This window comes from Bos indicus x Bos taurus, chromosome 28 (genome assembly GCF_003369695.1).
Source record: "Bos indicus x Bos taurus breed Angus x Brahman F1 hybrid chromosome 28, Bos_hybrid_MaternalHap_v2.0, whole genome shotgun sequence".
Lineage (NCBI taxonomy): Eukaryota > Metazoa > Chordata > Mammalia > Artiodactyla > Bovidae > Bos > Bos indicus x Bos taurus.
This window is the reverse complement of record NC_040103.1, coordinates 22,299,605-22,316,729: the sequence shown is the minus strand read 5'-3', so window position 1 is coordinate 22,316,729 and position 17,125 is coordinate 22,299,605. Positions and strand designations below refer to the sequence as shown.

The window sequence follows — 17,125 nt, the reverse complement described above, 5'->3', positions numbered from 1 at the left end:
GATATGGATTCAAATACTGGTTCTATCATAAACTCCTCCATCCTGGGAAAATTATGTTTTCTAAAATTATTATGATTTTCTCATTTCTCATGTGGAAATTGGGGAAAGTGAAAGGAAAGTGTTAGTCGCTCAGTCCTGTCCGACTCTTTTCAACCCCATGGACTGTAGTCCAGCAGGCTCCTCTGTCCATGGAACTCTCCAGACATGAATACTGGAGTGGGTAGCCATTCCCTTCTCCAGGGGATCTTCCACACCCAGGGACTGAACTCGGGTCTGCTGTATTATAGGCAGATCCATGACCGTCTGAGTCACCAGGGAGGAAATCCCTTCCTTTTCTTCCTCCCCTATTACGTTTCTCTCCCTCTCTCTGCCCTTCTCCTTTACATTTGTCTCCTCTTTCTTTTTACTTAGTTTCAATTTAATCCTCCTGATGAGAATTGTGGGATTATCCGTTCAGTTCAGCTCAGTCATTTGATCATGTCCGACTCTTTGCGACTCCACGGAATGCAGCACACCAGTCCTCCCTGTCCATCACCAACTCCCAGAGTTTACTCAAACTCATGTCCATTGAGTCGGTGAAGTGAAGTGAAGTGAAGTCGTTCAGTCGTATCCAACTCTTTGCAACCCCATGGGCTGTAGCCTACCAGGCTCCTCGGTCCATGGGATTTTCCAGGCAAGGGTGCTGGAGTGGGTTGCCATTTCCTTCTCCAGGGGATTTCCCGACCTGGCTCTCCCGCATTGTAGGCAGACGCTTTACCATCTGAGCTATAGGTACTATGATTATTGAGTTGGTGATGCTATCCAAATATCTCATCCTCTGTCATCCCCTTCTCCTCCCACCTTCAATCTTTCCCATCATCAGGGTCTTTTCAAATGAGTCAGTACTTCTCATCAAGTGACCAGAGTTTTAAAGTTTCAGTCTCATCCTTCCAATGAATATTCAGGACTGATTTCCTTTAGTATTAACTGGTTTGATCTCCTTGCAGTCCAAGGGACTCGTAAGAGTCTTCTCCAATATCACAGTTCAAGAGCATCAATTCTTTGGTGCTCAGCTTTCTTTATAGTTCAACTCTCAAATCCATACATGATACTGGAAAAACCATAACTTTGATTAGATGGACTTTGGTTGGCAAAGTAATGTCTCTGCTTTTTAATAAAATGTCTAGGTTAGTCATTGCTTTTCTCCCAAGGAGCAAGAGTCTTTTAATTTCATGGCTGCAGTCACCATCCCCAATGATTTTGGAACAACCTCCAAAAAAGTCTGTCACTATTTCCACTGTTTCCCCATCTATCAGCCATGAAGTAATGGGACCAGATGCCATGATCTTAATTTTCTAAATGTTGAGTTTTAAGCCAACTTTTTCACTCTCCTCTTTTACTTTCATCAAGTGGCTCTCTAGTTCTTCACTTTCTGCCATAAGGGTGGTGTCATCTGGATACGTGAGGTTATTGATATTTCTCCCAGAAGTCTTCATTCCAGCTTGTGCTTCATCCAGCCCAGCGTTTCTCAAGAAATACTCTGCATACAAGTTAAATAAACAGGGTGACAATATGTCACCTGTCATGAGAGCCTTGACAAAGGAGCCTTGACAAACTCCTTTCACTATTTGGAACCAGTCTGTTGTTGCATGTCCAGTTCTAACTGCTGCTTCTTGACCTGCATGCAGATTTCTCAGGACACAGGTCAGGTTGTCTGGTATTCCCATCTCTTTCAGAATTTTCCACAGTTTATTGTGATCCAAACAGTCAGGGGCTTTGGCATAGTCAATAAAGCAGACATAGATGTTTTTCCGAAACTCTCTCACTTTTTGGATGATCCAACAGATGTTGGCAATTTGATCTCTGGTTCCTCTGCCTTTTCTAAAACCAGCTTGAACATCAGAAAATTCATGTTTCATTTACTGTTGAAGTCTGGCTTGGAGAATTTTGAGCATTTCTTTGCTAGCATGTGAGATGAGTGCAATTGTGCAGTAGTTTGATTATTCTTTGGCATTTCTTTTCTTTGGGATTGGAATGAAAACTGACCTTTTCCAGTCCTGTGGCCACTGCTGAGTTTTCCAAATTTGTTGGCATATTGAGTGAAACACATTCACAGCATCATTTTTTGGGTTTGAAACAGCTCAGCCTGAATTCTATCACTTCCACTAGCTCTGTTCATAGTGATGCTTCCTAAGGCCCACTTGACTTTGCATTCCAGGATGTCTGGCTCTAGGTGACTAATAAGAGTATCGTGATTATCTGTGTTGTGAAGATCTTTTTTGCATAGTTCTTCTGTGTATTCTTGACACCTCTTCTTAGTATTTTCTGCTTCTGTTAGGTCCATACCGTTTCTGTCCTTTATTGTGCCCATCTTTGCATGAAAAGTTCCCTTAGTATCTCTAATGTCCTTGAAGAGATCTCTAGTCTTTCCCATTCTATTGTTTTCCTCTATTTCTTTGTATTGGTCACTGAGGAAGGCTTTCATATCTCTCCTTGCTATTCTTTGGAACTTTGCATTCAAATGGGTATATCTTTCCTTTTCTCCTTTGCCTTTCACTTCTCTTCTTTTCTCGCTATTTTTAAGGCCTATTTAGACAAGCATTTTGCCTTTTTGCATTTTTTGTATTACTTAGCTAACAAAGGTTCATCTAGCCAAGGCTAGAGAGTTGGACTATAAAGAATGTTGAATACCGAAGAATTGATGCTTTTGAACTGTGGTTTGGAGAAGACTCTTAGGTCCCTTGGACCACAAGGAGATCCAACCAGTCCATCCTAAAGGAAATCAGTCCTGGATATTTATTGGAAGGACTGATGTTGAAGCTGATATTCCAATACTTTGGCCACCTAATGTGAAGTACTGACTCGTTTGAAAAGACGCTGATGCTGGGAAAGATTGAAGGTAGGAGGAGGAGGGGACAACAGAGGATGAGATGGTTGGATGGTATCACCAACAATGGACATGAGTTTGAGTAAATTCTATTAGTGATGGACAGGGAGGCCTGGCTTGCTGCTGTCCATGGAATCGCAAAGATCTGGACATGACTGAACTGAACTGAACTCTCCATCTTTGGCTCCAAAGAACATAGTCAGTCTGACTTCGGTATTGACCATCTGGCGATGTCCATGTGTAGAATTTTCACTTGTGTTATTGGAAGATGGTGCTTGCTATGATCAGTGCCTTCTCTTGGCAAAACTCTGTTGGCCTTTACCCTGCTTCATTATGTACACCAGGGCCAAATTTGCCCATTACTCCATGTATTTTTTGACTTCCTACTTTGCATTCCAGTGCCCTATAATGAAAAGGACATCTTTTTTGGGTGTTAGTTCTAGAAGGTCTTATAGGTCTTCATAGAACCATTCAACTTCAGCTTCTTCAACATTATTGTCAGGGCATAGACTTGGATTACTTTGCTACTGAATGGTTTACCTTAGAAACAAACAGAGACCATTCTCTTGTTTTTGAGATTGCATCCAAGTACTGTATTTCAAACTCTTGTTGACTATGATGGCTACTCCATTTCTTCTAAAGGATCCTTGCCTATAGTAGTAGATATAATGGTCATCTGAGTTAAATTCACCCATTCCAGTCCATTTTAGTTTGCTGATTCCTAAAATGTTCATGTTCACTCTTGCCATCACCTGTTTGACCACTTCCAGTTTGCCTTGATTCATGTACCTAACATTCCAGATTCCTGGAGTAACAGGCAAATTTGGCCTTGGAATACAGAATGAAGCAGGGCAAAGACTAATAGAGTTTTGCCAAGTAAATGCACTGGTCATAACAAACACCCTCTTCCGACAACACAAGAGAAGGCTCTATATATGGACATCACCAGATGGTCAACACCGAAATCAGATTGATTATATTCTTTGCAGCCAAAGATGGAGAAGCTCTGTACAGTCAGCAAAAACAAGACCAGGAGCTGACTGTGACTCAGACCATGAACACCTTATTGCCAAATTCAGACTTAAATTGAAGAAAGTAGGGAAAACCACTAGATCATTCAGGTATGACCTAAATCAGATTCCTTATGATTATACAGTGGAAGTGAGAAATAGATTTAAGGGCCTAGATCTGATAGAAAGAGTGCCTGATGAACTATGGAATGAGGTTCATGTCATTGTACATGAAACAGGGATCAAGACCATTCCCATAGAAAAGAAATGCTAAAAAGCAAAATGGCTGTCTGGGGAGGCCTTACAAATAGCTGTGAAAAGAAGAGAAGTGAAAAGCAAAGGAGAAAAGGAAAGGTATAAATATCTGAATGCAGAGTTCCAAAGAATAGCAAGAAGAGATAAGAAAGCCTTCTTTAGCGATCAATGCAAAGAAATAGAGGAAAACAACAGAATGGGAAAGACTAGGGATCTCTTCAAGAAAATCAGAGATACCAAAGGAACATTTCATGCAAAGATGAGCTCGATAAAGGACAGAAATGGTATGGACCTAACAGAAGCAGACGATATTAAGAAGAGATGGCAAGAATACACAGAAGAACTGTACAAAAAAGATCTTCATGACCCAGATAATCACGATGGTGTGATCACTCACCTAGAGCCAGACATCCTGGAATGTGAAGTCAAGTGGGCCTTAGAAAGCATCACCACAATCAAAGCTAGTGGAGGTGATGGAATTCCAGTTGAGCTATTCCAAATCCTGAAAGATGACGCTATGAAAGTGCTGCACTCAATATGCCAGCAAATTTGGAAAACTCAGCAGTGGTCACAGGACTGGAAAAGGTCAGTTTTCATTCCAATCCCAAAGAAAGGCAATGCCAAAGAATGCTCAAACTATCGCACAATTGCACTCATCTCACTTGCTGGTAAAGTAATGCCCAAAATTCTCCAAGCCAGGCTTCAGCAATATGTGAACCGTGAGCTTCCTGATGTTCAAGCTGGTTTTAGAAAAGGCAGAGGAACCAGAGATCAAGTTGCCAACATCTACTGGATCATGGAAAAAGCAAGAGAGTTCCAGAAAACATCTATTTCTGCTTTATTGACTATGCCAAAGCCTTTGACTGTGTGGATCACAATAAACTGTGGAAAATTCTGAAAGAGATGGGAATACCAGACCACCTGACCTGCCTCTTGAGAAATTTGTATGCAGGTCAGGAAGCAACAGTTAGAACTGGACATGGAATGACGACTGGTTCCAAATAGGAAAAGGAATACGTCAAGGCTGTATATTGTCACCCTGTTTATTTAACTTATATGCAGAGTACATCATGAGAAACGCTGGACTGGAAGAAACACAAGCTGGAATCAAGATTGCCGGGAGAAATATCAATAACCTCAGATATGCAGATGACACCACCCTTACGGCAGAAAGTGAAGAGGAACACAAAAGCCTCTTGATGAAAGTGAAAGAGGAGAGTGAAAAAGTTGGCTTAAAGCTCAACATTCAGGAAATGAAGGTCATGGCATCCGGTCCCACCATTTCATGGGAAATAGATGGGGAAACAGTGGAAACTGTGTCAGACTTTATTTTTCTGGGCTCCCAAATCACTGCACATGGGGACTGCAGCCATGAAATTAAAAGACGCTTACTCCTTGGAAGGAAAGTTATGACCAGCCTAGATAGGATATTCAAAAGCAGAGACATTACTTTGCCAACAAAGATTCGTCTAGTCAAGGCTATGGTTTTTCCTGTGTCATGTATGGATGTGAGATTTGAACTGTGAAGAAGCCTGAGCGCTGAAGAATTGATGCTTTTGAACTGTGGTGTTGGAGAAGACTCTTGAGAGTCCCTTGGACTGCAAGGAGATCCAACCAGTCCATTCTGAAGGAGATCAGTCCTGGGATTTCTTTGGAAGGAATGATGCTAAAGCTGAAACTCCAGTACTTTGGCCACCTCGTGTGAAGAGTTGACTCATTGGAAAAGACTCTGATGCTGGGAGGGATTGGGCGCAGGAGGAGAAGGAGATGGCAGAGGATGAGATGGCTGGATGGCATCACTGACTCGGTGGACATTAGTCTGAGTGAACTCCGGGACTTGGTGATGGACAGGGAGTCCTGGTGTGCTGTGATTCATGGGGTCGCAAAGAGTCGGACATGACTTAGCAACTGATCTGATCTGATCTGATGCAATATTGCTCTTTACAACATCGGACTTTACTTCCATCACTGGTCATATCCACAGCTGGGTGTTGTTTTTGCTTTGACTCCATCTCTTAATTATTTCTGTAACTATTTCTCCACTCTTTTCCAGTAGCATATTTTCACCTGGGAAACTCATCTTTCAGTGTCCTATCTTTTTGCCTTTTCATACTGTTCATGGGATTCTCAAGGCAAGAATACTGAAATGGTTTGCCATTCCCTTCTCCAGTGGACCATATTTTGTCAGAATTCTCCACCGTGACCTGTCTTGGGTGGCCCTACATGGCATGGCTCATAGTTTCACTGAGTTAGGCAAGGTGTGGTCTATGTGATCAGATTGGTTGGTTTTCTGTAATCGTTCTTTTCAGTTTGTCTGGTCTCTGATGGAGAAGGATAGGAGGCTTATGGAGGCTTCCTGATGGGAGAGTCTGACTAAGGGTGAAGTGGGTCTTATTCTGACCCACTTATTCTGGCAGGGCCATGCTCAGTAAATCTTTAATCCAATTTTCTGTTGAAGGGCAGGGCTGTGTTCCCTCCCTGTTATTTGACCTGAGGCCAGACTACAGTGGGGATAATGAAGAGAATGGTGACCCCTTTCAAAAGGTCCCATGCATGCACTGCTACACCTATGGTGTATGTGGCCCTACATCCGACCACTGCTGACCCCACCTCTGCCGGAGACTCCTGGACACTCAGGGGCAAGTCTGGGTCAGACTCTTGTGGGGTCACTGCTCTTTTCTCCTGGGTCCTGGTGAGCACAAAATTCTGTTTGTTTACTTGCTCCTTTTTTGAGTGTGAAGTTGCTTCAGTCTTGCTCCTGACTCTTTGCCCCGCTATGGACTGTAGCCTGCCAGGCTCCTCTGTCAATGGGATTCTCCAGGCAAGGGTACTGGAGTGGGTAGCCATTTCCTTCTCCAGAGGGTCTTCCTGATACAGGGATTGAACCCCTGTCTCTTGTGGTTCCTGCATCGCAGGCAGATTCTTTACTGCCGAGCCACCCGGGAAGCCCTTAGAACTTGAGAAACACCCTTAATTCAAGTTTTCTCTATCATCTTATCTGATTGTCTCTCTGACTGGGTACCATGTACACATAAATTCACTCATCTGTCCATTCCTTTCTAAATATTGATAGTATTTCTACAGTAGAATTTATAACTTTGCTATCTTTGTTGAATAACTTTTACTTAAAGGGCATATGTTCTCATCTTGTCAATATATTTTGGAGCTATGTAGACTAGTCTATTTAGCAAATATAAAAGAGAATAAAATTCTCAGAAATGTTTCATTAAGACTCTAGCTTATGAATTACTATGCAAAAGCAGAAATGCTGTCCTGTCTTTCATTTTACTTTTCAGTTTTTATTTTTGGTTATTAGATTTAAAACTATTTCAGTAATAACATTTTATTGTTATAGAAGTAATATGTTTTAAGGGCTTCCCTGGTGGCTCAATCAGTAAAGAATCTGCCTGCAGTGCAGGAGACTTGAGTTCGATCCCTAGGTTGGGAAAATCCCCTGGAGAAAGGAATAGCAACGCACTCCAGTATTCTTTCCTGGAGAATTCCATGGACAGAGGAGGCTACAGTCTATGGGGTCACAAAGAGTTTCACATGACTGAGTGACTAGCATCAATATATTTTAAGACTATAATATTAAGATATGTAAAATATGAAAAAAGTGAAAAATACTGGTATCATTTTTATTTACCATTTTCACATTCACATATTTATTTTACACTTTGTTTTAAACACAAATATAAAAACAGTTTTTAAACAGTTTGATTAACACATCATGTGAAATTTTAAATACTGAACTTTTTCACTTTCCAAAAATATTTTCCTTTGAAAATATTATTTTTGAGACTATATAATATCACACTATATAGCTATGTATCCTAATTTAATCTTTTCACTATTATAGGGCATTTAGTTCCAAATTTTGCTATTGTAAGTAATGCTGTAGTGAATATCTTTGCATATAAATTACTGTTCATATTTCCATATCCTTATGAATATGTATTATATTTAAAGTGAAATTAAGTTATTGGGGATTTAAAAAAATCTGTTCTAATTGTATAGGAGAAAGAACACAAAGATTAAATACTGATTAAACACAAAGAATAAATACAGATATTTATCATGTTGTGATTAAGCTCTGCTCCAGGAAATTCCTTACAGAAGATAAAATAATGTAGGAGACTGTTTTGGGTAAAGTAATACATCTCTAAAACATGTATGCTGCCTGATCCTTGTCTCCAAGTAGATCCATAGCTGTTAGCTACTACAGAAATTATTTCTTTGGTCTAAGACCATTAGAACATTAAATTCTGAAAGTAACAGGACATATGTCCTGTTACAGATGTGTTTTAATGCCCATATAAATATTAATTACACAGGACAGACAATGCAGAGCTATGAGTCCCAAGGAGTATTCTGATAGCAACTTTAGAAGAAAGGAATCATTGCATTTTAAATACTTCTTTAAGATTTACCTAAAAATGAACTTTAAAAGCTTCTAATATTACAATAAATTAAAGGCAGTTATTTTAATGTACCATTTCATGTCTGGAAATTTCTGTACTATTTCTTCTATCTATGCTGAAGTAGAGGAGGGCATGGCAACCCACTCCAGCATTCTTGCTTGGAGAATTCCATGGAAGAGGAGCCTGCAGGCTACAGTCCATGGGGTCACAAAGAGTCGGACACGAGTGAAGTGACCTAGAATGCTGAAGTAATTAAGGTTGGAACATGAATAAACTCTGCTAATGGGGAAAGCACATCAAAATCTACATGGGTTTGGTCTAAGTAATGGGACTCAATGAAAATAAAGTTGGGGCCTTAAAGGTACTTGTAGTCTCAGTGTTTACTCGCTTTGCACTAACTCTTTGTTTTGATATTTTCATTTAATCTCTCATACATATTTAGTGCCCGGATCCATCGTGCAAACAGGACTTGTTGGCCTACCTGGAACAGATTAAGTTCTACTCTCACCAGCTGAAGATCTGCAGTCAAGTTAAAGCTGAGATTCAGAACCTGGGGGGAGAGCTTATCATGTCAGCGGTGAGTGCTGCGCCACACTTACACATCACATGTGGAAGATGCTGGAAACAGCAGCTACAACCCACCTTACCCCACCAATTCTTATAGGGTCATGTAGGTTAGAAGAAATTCAACGAGTATATATAAAACTTCATGAAACTGGAATAGCAAGAAATCATGTCAGATTTCTTAAAGAAATGTTAAGTCAGTACAGCTTCTCTTTATTTACTTCAAAGATTTTAGAATGAATCAGGTTCTGGAAGCCACTTGAGTAAGGATTGAATGTTAATTTAGAGCATGGTATCTAGATTTCAAAAAGTATACAGATGCAACTCTGAATTGAATCCTTTAATTTTTATAAAAAAAATAAGTGCCTGTGGAATTGCAGACCCATGAAATAATTGCTTTCTCACTGTTAAGTAATATTCATTTCCCACCATTCATTTTTGTATCATAGAAATTCAGGTCTTGAAACTGTTATCTCCGTATGTAATTGTGACACCGGAGTATGGTAGAACATAAATAGATTTAGAGAAACTTTCACAGATTACTTGGTGAACCTGAGTTTCAAACTGCTCTAAAATGACCATGGTTGAAATAATGTCTACCTTTTCTACTCATCTTTTAATAACGGTAGATCATTTTTTTTGAGTGAGGATGGTAATAAAATAACGTTTGATATCTATATTCGATTCAGTTATCAGTGACTTTGAGAAGGACATGGACCAAGATTATAAATTTAAGTTAAAGCAAAACATCATAAACCTTCTAGGAAATTAAATTCATGAGGACAGATTTTTAAAAATTATAACAGCATAAATATAAATATGTACATCTAGGAGCTCTCTAGCCTGACTTTGGACTTTCCCCCAATGAGCTAACATTTTGTTTTTAAATGTTTATTTATTTGGCTGCACCGGGTCCTAGTTGCAGCAGGTGGGATCTTTAGGTGTGGCATACAGACTCTTAGCTGCGGCACGTGGGGTCTAGTTCCTTGACCAGGTATCAAACCCAATAGGAGTGTGGAGTCTTAGCCATTGTACCACCAGGTAAGTTCCTAAACTAACAACAACAACAACAAAGAACATAGCTGCGAAAACAAAAGCAAAGGTAATTCTCTGGTGGTCCAGCAGTGAGGGCTTTGCGCTTTCAGTGCCCAAGGCCCAGGTTCAATACCTGATCAAGGAACTAAAATGGTGCAAGTACAATGCCCCACTTGAAACAAAGTTCATTAGGTTTATATTAGTGAATACCAGAACTGCAGTTTACCTTCAAATGTCTATGCAGCCTCTGTTCATGTGGACATGCTTAAATCTTTGATAAACTGAAGACCAAAAATCACAAGTGAATATATTTGGAAATTATGTCCAAGGAATTATTAGAGATAAAAATTTAATTTCCTTGATATTCAAATTTTGCAAGAACAGTAACACCAACCAACATAGCCTGTGTTATATTGGTACTTTGTCCACTTTTCAAAGGAAAATGCATTTTAAGTAGTCACTGTCTGCAGGCTTAGTTGCTTCAGTCATATCTGACTCTTTGCGACCCCATGGACTATAGTCCCCAAGGTTCCTCTGTCCATGGGATTCTCCAGTTAAGAATACTTGAGTGGGTTGTTGCCATTTCTCACTGTCTGTCAACACAGAAATGTGTGTTTATGAATACATGCATGACTATATATATGTATGTATACAAACAGTGTGTGTATACGTATACACATAAAAATGTATTTTTATTTTGGATTACTAGGCACTCAGTCTTCATTTTCTCACTTAATATTATAGTACTTAAAATGTGTAAAAAGTATATTTTAGACCCAAGCCTGTCTTCTGTTTACTTTTCTCAATTTCATACGCTCACCATTATTCACAAGGTCTAAATACATATGAAATTTATTTTCCAATTATATATGTATTTCTTCATGTTGTCTAAAGCTAAGATTTCAAAAATGCTGACAGAAGTTCAGCTTATACATTATGTTAAAATGTATTACCATTAATTGTTCCTCCAAATATAATTTCCTCCAGATGTACAAATTGAGTTGGTATCCTTCCTGTTTGGTGATTCAAATTCATGAACTTTGTATATTTTACAGATAGATTAAGCATGAGTCATTTAGAATCATGATTTGAAACTTAAAAGCTGAGTCATTATATAAAATGAGGAATAGCATTGCAAATGCAATTCTATTTTGTCTTCATTGCACCCAAAATTTTCCATTAGAAAAAGTAAATCTGAAGAAAGGGAGCATGCCATGCACCTTTTTACATGTTTTACCGCCATCTGCTTGCAGGTCGATTCTGGAAAGCTTTTAAAATTCCTTTAATTTGTGTATGCCAAAGCCCAATTGCTTTATTTTCTCAGTGACCCTGAGTTCTCATCTTGTCTTCTTTCTTCTTTAAATTGAGCAGTCCTAATCTAAGTCATTGTTTTTCTTTGAGGTCTTTTTTTTTTTTTTTTGAGGTCTTTTGAAAGGAAATAAGCATGACTCTAAGGCAGGGAAACCCATTAAAAATTACAGAAATTTGGTATTCAAATCTATACCCTTCAAAGTTTGCATTCCAAAATCAGATTTATGAAACATTACTTTTAACAAATATATTTGGTTAAAAAGTGTATTACTGGAGTATATAGAATATATTTCTGGAATGAATGCACAGTGTATTCTGGATCTGGAGTATTAGTCTAGGATAAAAAAAGAAAGTTAATAACATAAAGAATTTGAAATCATTCTCATAATAGTCTATTTAATTAAATTTGTTTTCTAATGATTCTTATGTATATTTCAAGCATTTATCCTGAAGTTGTGCACTTCATTTCTAAGGACACCAAAGTGTAGTTTGTCCAAAACCCCAACAATGAATTGAGCATCTTCTCAGTACCAGGCATCTGAGAACATCGCGAGATGCAAAGATGAATATATCATGCCTCCTTCAAGATGATGAAACATGTGCAAAATTAAAGTACATAGTGAAAGTAGCTCAGTCGTGTCCGACTCTTTGCGACCCCAAGGACTATAGTCCATGTAATTCTCTAAGCCAGAATACTTGAGTAGGCAGCCTTTCCCTTCTCCAGGGGCTCTTGCCAACCCAGGGATTGAACCCAGGTCTCCCGTATTGTAAGCAGACTCTTTACCAGCTGAGCCACAAGGGAAGCCCAAGAATACTGCAGTTGGAGTAGCCTATCACTTTTCCAGTGGATCTTCCGACCCAGGAATTGAACCGGGGTCTCCAGCATTGCAGGCAGATTCTTTACCGACTGAGCTATCAGGGAATATAAGATACATCTAAATATACAAAGGTGTAACACACCATATGATGGTTAAATACACACAAGCACATGGTAAGAGGTGAAGGAATAATTAATTACACTGATGTGATGAGTGAAAAAGAGACAGGTCCAAAAAGTGGTTCAACTCTAATTTGATCCTTCATTAGTAAAAAGCAAAAGAAACAGGCAAAAAATAAATCAACTGTATATTTATGAGGAAAGGAGAGGACAAGGATTTGAGGTAGATAGAACAGCTGAAGTATAAAGATACAAATAGGGAAAGATGAGGTTTTATGTGGAAATAGCAAACAATCTAAACTGATTAGAAACAATTGTACTTGGTATTGTTGGCATATGTTATGAGGGATGGGAAATAGAAGAGGAGCTTTAAAAGAAACTGAGGCTGTTTCAGGATTACTAATAGCATTTTAACTATATTGTGTAGGCAACTGAGAGTAATTGAAAAAGTTGAAGTTTGAGATGGATATAAACAAATACATGTAATTATTTGAAGCTACCTTTTCAAAAAATAGTCCCTAACCTTTTATTTTCTATTAAAGTATAGCTGATTTACAATATTATATTCATTTCAGGTATATAACATAGTGGTTCAATGTTCTTGTAGATTATACTCTAAAGTTTTTATAGAGTAATAGTTACATTTCCATGTGCTGCAAAATAATCCTTGCATTTTTTCAACTGAAGCATAGGTGATTTATAATTTTGTACTAATTTACACCATACAAAAGTGTAAATTACTCATTGGAAAAGACTCTGATGCTGGGAGGGATTGGGGGCAGGAGGAGAAGGGGATGACAGAGGATGAGATGGCTGGATGGCATCACTGACTTGATGGACATGAGTCTGAGTGAACTCCGGGAGTTGGTGATGGACAGGGAGGCCTGGCGTGCTGCGATTCATGGGGTTGCAAAGAGTCAGACACGACTGAGCGACTGAATTGACTGACTGACACTGTACAACTAAGTGACTCAATGAAACAGTGCTTCAATGAACATTGGGGTGCATGTGTTTTGAGTTTCAGTTTTGTCCAGGTATATGGCCAGTAATAGAATTACTGGATCATAAGGTACTTCTGTTTTTAGTTTTCTGAAGAACTGCCAGACTGTTTTCCATAGTGACTGTACCAGTTTATATTCCCACCAACAATGTAGAAGGATTGCCTTTTCTCCATACCCTCTCCAGCATTGGTATTTGTAGATTTCTTAATAAAGTGTTATTAAGTGTCATTCTAATCAGTGTCAGGTGGTACCTTGTAGTTTGAACTTGCATTTTTCTCATAATTAGTGACATTGAGCATTTCTTCATGTGCCTACTGTCCATCTTGGGAGAAGGCAATGGCACCCCACTCCAGGACTCTTGCCTGGAAAATCCCATGGATGGAGGAGCCTGGTGGGCTGCAGTCCATGGGGTCTCGAAGAGTTGGACACAACTGAGCAACTTCACTTTCACTTTCCACTTTCATGCCTTGGAGAAGGAAACGGCAACCCACTCCAGTGTTCTTGCCTGGAGAATCTCAGGGACGGGGGAGCCTGATGGGCTGCCTTCTGTGGGGTTGCATAGAGTCGGACACAACTGAAGCGACTCAGCAGCAGCAGCAGCAACTGTCCATCTTTGTGTCTTCTTTGCAGAAATGTGTTTTAGGTCTTCTGCTCATTTTTTGATTAGGTTGTTTGTTTTTATGTTCTATGAGCTGTTTGTATATTTTGGAAATTAAACAATTTTGGTTTCATCATTAGCAAATATTTTCTCCCATTCCATAGGTTGTCTTTTTTATCATTTCCTTTGCTGTACAAAATCTTGTACGTTTGATTAGGTCCCATTTGTTTATTTTTGGTTTTATTTCTATTACCCTGGGAAGCTCCTTGAATTTTATTAATTTTATATGTAGTAATTTGTACCTCTTAACGCCTTACCCCCGTTTTGCTCCTACCCCCATCACTCTCCCCAGTGGTAACCTCTAGTTTGGTCTTTATATCTACAAGTCTATTTATTTATGCTATATTTCTTCTTCTTCTTTTTTTTTTTTTTTTTAGATTCTACACATAAGTAATAGCATACAGTATTTGCCTTCTCTATCTGACTTATTTCACTAAGCATAATACCCTTCTTGGTCCTTTCATGTTTTTGCAAATGACAGAATTTCATTATTTCGTACTGATGAGTAATATTCCTGTGTGTGTGTGTGCTTCTCTGTGTGGGTATGCTACATCTTTATTCTGATAGGGTGGTGATAGATGGAAAGATGAGGAACTGGAGAGAGAAGATTATTTAGATTTTTAAAAATACTTCAAGATCATTAACAGTGAGAACTTGAATTAAGGCAATATTAGTGAGAGTGGAGAAAATTTTTCCTTACAAGAAAAAATTCTGAGGCAGAAAGCATTAGAATCAGTAATCTACTGAGTATCAAGGATGAAGTAGGAAGAATTAAGACTTACCCCCAATCTTTTAAGATTTGGTAGTTTTCTTAGTTAAAAGTGTCATCATTAGCCAAAAACTATATATAGAAAAAAGAGCAGACCAGGAAGGGTAAGACAGCTCATTCAGTCTTTAGTCATAAGTGACTTAGTCATAAGTGAGTAAGAGGTATCAGAAGAGAAAAGTCTAGGAGAAGTTGGGCATATGGTTCTGGAACTGAGGAGAGAGGTATGAAGGATAAATCAGTCAGTGGAAGTATGCGAAAGACCAAACATAGCTGAGACAAAGATCCAGAAAGAATGTTTTTCCTCAACATGTGATTCTGGTGTGCCTGTATCAGATACAGAGATTTGGTTGTGGCAGTTTAAAGGATTTGGGATTTTACTATCTCCATTAAAAAAAATAATCAGAATGGGCAGTCCCAAATGTTAATTTCAGAGTCATCAGGGAATTGAGCATTTATGTCTTTCCACTTTATTATACTTGGCTTCTGGCTTTCATTTTTATAAGAATCAAAATATGCCTTCTCTAACTCTAGCTATGGCATTTATATTCCAGACAGTAAAAATGAAGAGAAACAGAAGTAAACATTCCTTACATCTGTTTTTTTAAGTCTCTTCCAAATGCCTTCTCTTACATATTATTGGCAAAACTTTAGTTATATGGCTATGTGGAACTGCAGAGGACACTGCAAATTGTAAAATCTGTTTGTTTCTGTGTGTTTTAATCTAGGCACTTCGCTTCCTCCAACTAAATCAGAGTTTTGTTTCTATGCCAAGAGAACAGATATTGAGTGACAACTACCAATTATATACCATACCCTGTGTGATGACCAAAATCACAGCAATACTCTTATATTTTCTAATTACCTGTTTTTAATATAATTTCTCCTTTAAAGTCCATAAATGTTTTTCAATGCTTGATGATACAGTGGTCAATGTCTACCAACACAGAAAATTCAAGTTAACTGAACCTTAAAGTGCATACTGGCTTTCATATTTCTAAGATATCTTTTCTTTTTTAAAACAGATGCAATAAGACAAAAGCAAAACTTAGGCCATAGTGGACTGAATACTGAATATGCAGTGAGAGAGAAAAGATGGTAACTTATTCTAGGTTTTCCTGTAGTGTTTGAGATAATAATCAGATATACTACCTGATGTATGCTAGACATTGTTCTGCCAGAGCTGAGCTTCAGGACATTGCGTGGCTTATGGAAACTGACAGCTTCATTTTATCCTTCAGTCACATGCAAATGAAGCCAGTGTGGCCTTCCTATGGCTATCTTCTTTCACAAAAAATGGGGGAGTATATAAAAGCTTAATTGAAAAAAAAAATGATAGCAAAGCACAATGAAACCATGTAATTAAATGTACTGTTGCAGATCATTTTCTATAGCCTCTTTGACTTATTAATGTACTAATTAGGAATACATTATAAATATAACTCTAAGAAGATTAAAATGTACTTAGGTTACCTAAGGACATTCCCATAAATTCTCCATCAGTTGTTTCTCTAGTGTCCTCAAGCATGGTGCCAAGTGGGGAAGCTGTTTTACTTTGTGAAAGGAGTCTTGCTATAAAGAAATAAATACCTTCATATCCTAGCCCACACATATATGTATGTAAAATTCAAAAGAAAAAGTCTAATGATTAAAATGGTTTTAAATTCTTAAAATTGCCCTTTCTCTAAGTGTTATGCTTCTAGGCTAGCAATTTGTTATATTACCTAGAACTGATTAATTACATAATTACCATGTTTTGTGCATTTCCCTTAATGTGTTTAATTGTGCTGTCTACCCAGAGGCAGGTGTGCCAAAGACACAGTTTTAAAAATTGGATAAATAATAAAACTAATCAGTCAGGGGGGAAAGGTCAGCAAGACAGAAAAATTTGCCAAACAGGAGCAATTTAACTTTAGCTGAAATCAAGGGACAGTGTGCATTCAACTAGGAACGGTAAGGAAGAGCAACAATACATTTATTGACCGAAAGAGACTAGGGCCTACAGAACCCTGGCAATGAACTACATTCAGAATGACTTAGTAGGTTAATGTGCTTACCATGTTCAGACATTAAGGGAATTAGTTAAGGAGCTTTCTGAACCCACTGCCTTCTTTGGTGGTCATCAAGAAAATTGGAAAAATGAAGAGATTTGGAAAACCAACTGAAGGATTTAGAGATTTTAAAAAAGGACTAGGAGATGTATGAAGTGGAATGAGGAGAGACGAAAGAAATGAAGAAGCAGAGAGGTATAAGGAGAAAGGTAAGGAGAAAAAAGTAAAGAGAAGGAAGAAGGCACTGCCA

At 38.4% G+C, this 17,125-nt stretch overlaps 1 protein-coding gene across 4 annotated transcripts in view; it reads left to right on the top strand.

Moving 5' to 3' along the window:
* CTNNA3 (catenin alpha 3) overlaps positions 1-17,125 on the top strand; it is a 1,910,358-nt gene that overhangs the window by 1,833,501 nt on the left and 59,732 nt on the right. For all 4 annotated transcript variants that reach the window (XM_027530426.1, XM_027530429.1, XM_027530428.1 and 1 more), the window contains one exon: positions 8,995-9,129. In XM_027530426.1, coding sequence (XP_027386227.1) covers positions 8,995-9,129 — 135 coding nt within the window. The remainder of the gene's footprint in view (positions 1-8,994; positions 9,130-17,125) is intronic.